This window comes from Acanthisitta chloris, unplaced genomic scaffold (genome assembly GCF_000695815.1).
Source record: "Acanthisitta chloris isolate BGI_N310 unplaced genomic scaffold, ASM69581v1 scaffold36096, whole genome shotgun sequence".
In the NCBI taxonomy this organism is placed as follows: Eukaryota; Metazoa; Chordata; class Aves; order Passeriformes; family Acanthisittidae; genus Acanthisitta; species Acanthisitta chloris.
In genome coordinates this window covers 7226-10251 of record NW_008679265.1, presented here as the reverse complement: position 1 = coordinate 10251, position 3026 = coordinate 7226, and the positions used below count along the sequence as shown (strand labels likewise).

General features: G+C 60.0%; 1 protein-coding gene across 1 annotated transcript in view; it reads left to right on the top strand.

Annotated features, from left to right (window-relative positions):
* Positions 1 to 573: 573 nt before the first annotated feature.
* PRKAG3 (protein kinase, AMP-activated, gamma 3 non-catalytic subunit) overlaps positions 574 to 3026 on the top strand; it is a gene marked incomplete at its 5' end in the record, with an annotated part of 2679 nt that continues 226 nt past the window's right edge. The window contains 10 exons of the mRNA XM_009077225.1: positions 574 to 613; positions 866 to 1092; positions 1177 to 1258; positions 1345 to 1403; positions 1677 to 1722; positions 1857 to 1911; positions 2017 to 2143; positions 2250 to 2415; positions 2583 to 2620; positions 2851 to 2997. Coding sequence (XP_009075473.1) covers positions 574 to 613; positions 866 to 1092; positions 1177 to 1258; positions 1345 to 1403; positions 1677 to 1722; positions 1857 to 1911; positions 2017 to 2143; positions 2250 to 2415; positions 2583 to 2620; positions 2851 to 2997 — 987 coding nt within the window. The remainder of the gene's footprint in view (positions 614 to 865; positions 1093 to 1176; positions 1259 to 1344; positions 1404 to 1676; positions 1723 to 1856; positions 1912 to 2016; positions 2144 to 2249; positions 2416 to 2582; positions 2621 to 2850; positions 2998 to 3026) is intronic.

Genomic DNA, 3026 nt, shown 5'->3' with positions numbered 1-3026 from the left:
GGGTTGCTCGTCCCACTGCACGTTCTGCTGCATTGTGGTAGGGTCTCCTGGGGGCTGAGGCACATGGGATCAACCATCTGGCTCTGTGGCCTCCCTCCCTCCAGGGGCTGCCCCTTTGTTAGTGAAGGGTCTCCCGGGACAGACCTGGGAGTACGGGAAGAAACAGGACCAGGATTCACACCTTGGAGTTGGGAGAGGATGGGCACAGAGCCGCTGCAGGACATGCTGGGCTCCAGCAGCAGAGGAGGTCCTGCCATCCATCCCCTGTCCTGGCCCGGCGTCCCCCACTGTCCCCACAGAGTGGGGGGCCAAGCGAGGTGTCCTGAGCTGGAGCCCTCATGGAGACTGCAGGCTCCAGGGGTCCTGTGCTGGTGGGAGGCTGCCCAGGGGCTTGGGGACTTAGCCCAGCCCACATCCCCACCCTGAAAGGACTGTCTGGTGGCTTGGGCAGGCTGGGGGCGCCCGGGTGGTGGAGTTTTTTTGGAGCAGCCAGGTGGGTGCAGGCAGCATCCATGGGTGGGGGAATGGCTCGGCTGGCTCCTGCTGACCCCTCCTCACTGTGTGCCCTCTCAGGTGGCGCTGCTGGATGCTGCTGCCTGCCCTGCGGAGGAAGGTGGGTAGCAGGCAGAAGTTAGGTGTGTAGGAGGGGGGAAAACCTTACTCACGCGATGAGTGTCTTGGCCCTCTGCCCACTATGCCCATAGCCCTCGTCACCCCACTTCTAAGCTGGAATGCACCCCAGGCTGTGTGCTGCCCCTGTGGAGTGGGGAACAGGGGGGGCTCTGTGGGGAGAGCCCCAGGCAGGAGGGTGCTGAGACACAGAAGCTCAGCTCACTGGCCAGGGCTGGGGCAGGTTTGCCTGCAGGGTTTCCGGAGGCCCTATGTCCCAGGGAGGAGGAAGAGGAGGAGGAAGAATACAGGCAAAGGAGACCTGTCACCTTCATGCTGGGAAATGAGATACTGGGGCTGGGCCCAGAGAGTGAGTTTCAGAGCCCTGATGCCGAGGTCTACATGCACTTCTTGAGGAGCCACTGCTGCTACGACGCCATCCCCACCAGCTGCAAACTTGTTGTCTTCGACGTCTCCCTGGAGGTGACAAAGTGGGGGATCAGTGGGGAAAGGCAGTGGAGGAGCAGGCTCAGGGACGCCCTGACTCCCTCCCCTCTCTGCCAGCAGATCAAGAAAGCCTTTGTGGCACTGGTGGCCAATGGGGTGCGTGCCGCCCCACTCTGGGACAGCAAGACACAGAGTTTTGTGGGTGAGTGCCAGTAGTACCACCTGGCCCCCTCCCCTGCCTGGCAGTGAGGGTGCAGGCAGTGCTGCCAGCCCCACGTGTCTCTGCAGGGATGCTCACCATTACCGACTTCATCAACATCCTCCACCGCTACTACCGCTCGCCTCTGGTGAGTGTGGTGAGGAGGGCAGGGGGGATCAGGGCATCATGGGGCAGGGAGGAGCTGCCCCACCTCTCCTGGTCCCCTCTTCATCACCAGACCATGACCAGGGGATGCTCTGGGCCAGCCCAGCATCTACTTGTTGCCCCTCTGCCTGGCACGCAAAATGTAATCCTTGCACTTGGGGTGATGGGGTGGGATGTTTGGGGAAGGGGTCAATGTCCCAGAGTTCCCCCAGTTCCTCATGGGGACACCATGATCAGGGCATTTCCCTGCCCTCAGGTTCAGATCTACGAGGTGGAGGAGCACAAGATTGAGACCTGGAGAGGTAAAAATCATGGGATGACGGGGGTGGCTGGGCTGGAGATGTTGTATAGGGCATGGAGGCAGGCTCTGGGGGTGCAGGGCTGTATAAGAGGGCTGGGAGATCCCCCCTCCCCTCCCACCTGTCTCCCTTGGCAGAAGTGTACCTGCAGGGCTCCTTCAAGCCGCTGGTCTACATCTCCCCAAGCAACAGGTGAGAGCCTGTCCACTGTGGGAGAGCACACCCCTTGGGTGTGCGTGTGTGTGTATGCCTGGGATGCAGCCCTATTCCCCCCCATGCTGTCCCCATCACCCGCAGCCTCTTCGATGCTGTCTACTGCTTGATCAAGCACAAAATCCACCGCCTGCCTGTCATCGAGCCCATCTCAGGCAATGTCCTGCACATCCTGACGCACAAGCGCATCCTCAAGTTTCTCCACATCTTTGTGAGTGCCAGGGATGTGTGCACACACATCATGGTTTGTAGGAGCACAAACAAGGGTGTCAAGGTATGTGTAGGTGCAAGCCCAGCCCTGCCCTGCCCTGTTGCAGGGTTCTACCATTCCCAAGCCACGCTTCCTGAAGAAAACAGTGCAGGAGCTGTGCATTGGCACCTTCCGTGATGTGGCTGTCGTGCCTGAGACTGCCCCTGTCTACACTGCCTTGGACATCTTTGTTGATCGCCGTGTTTCTGCCCTGCCTGTCATCAATGATGCTGGTACCTGGAGAAGGGAAGAGTGACCCCCTCATTTCCCTCTGCCATCGACTCCATCCCCACCCAAAAATCCTCTCCTGGCCCTTACGCTGCCCCTTGAGGGGAGGGGAGAGCATGGCAGATGGCCCCCAGGGCCCCCTCCCCAGTCCCTGCACGGTTTCTCTTTGCAGGGCAAGTGGTTGGCCTGTACTCCCGATTTGATGTCATTGTGAGTACCATATGTGTTTGCACACCTGGGCACGAGCATGGCCCCTTGCATGCACTGGTGGGGTGCTCACACCTGTCTGTGCCCATGCAAACTCACCCCATGTGCAGTGTCATGCATGTGCCAGCACACATCTGCTTTGTGCATCCCCAGGGCTCAGTATCCCCCTCTGTGTCAGCAAAATGGGGTGTGAGGACACACTGGGGTGCTGAATAGGGTCACATCTCCCACAGCACCTGGCAGCCCAGAAGACTTACAACAACCTGGACATCAGTGTGCGGGAGGCGCTCCGGCAGCGCAGTATCTGCCTGGAAGGAGTCCTCACCTGCTACCCCCACGAAACTATGGAAGACATCATTGACCGCATTGCCAATGCACAGGTGAGTGCCTGAGGTGTCTTGTGCCAGCG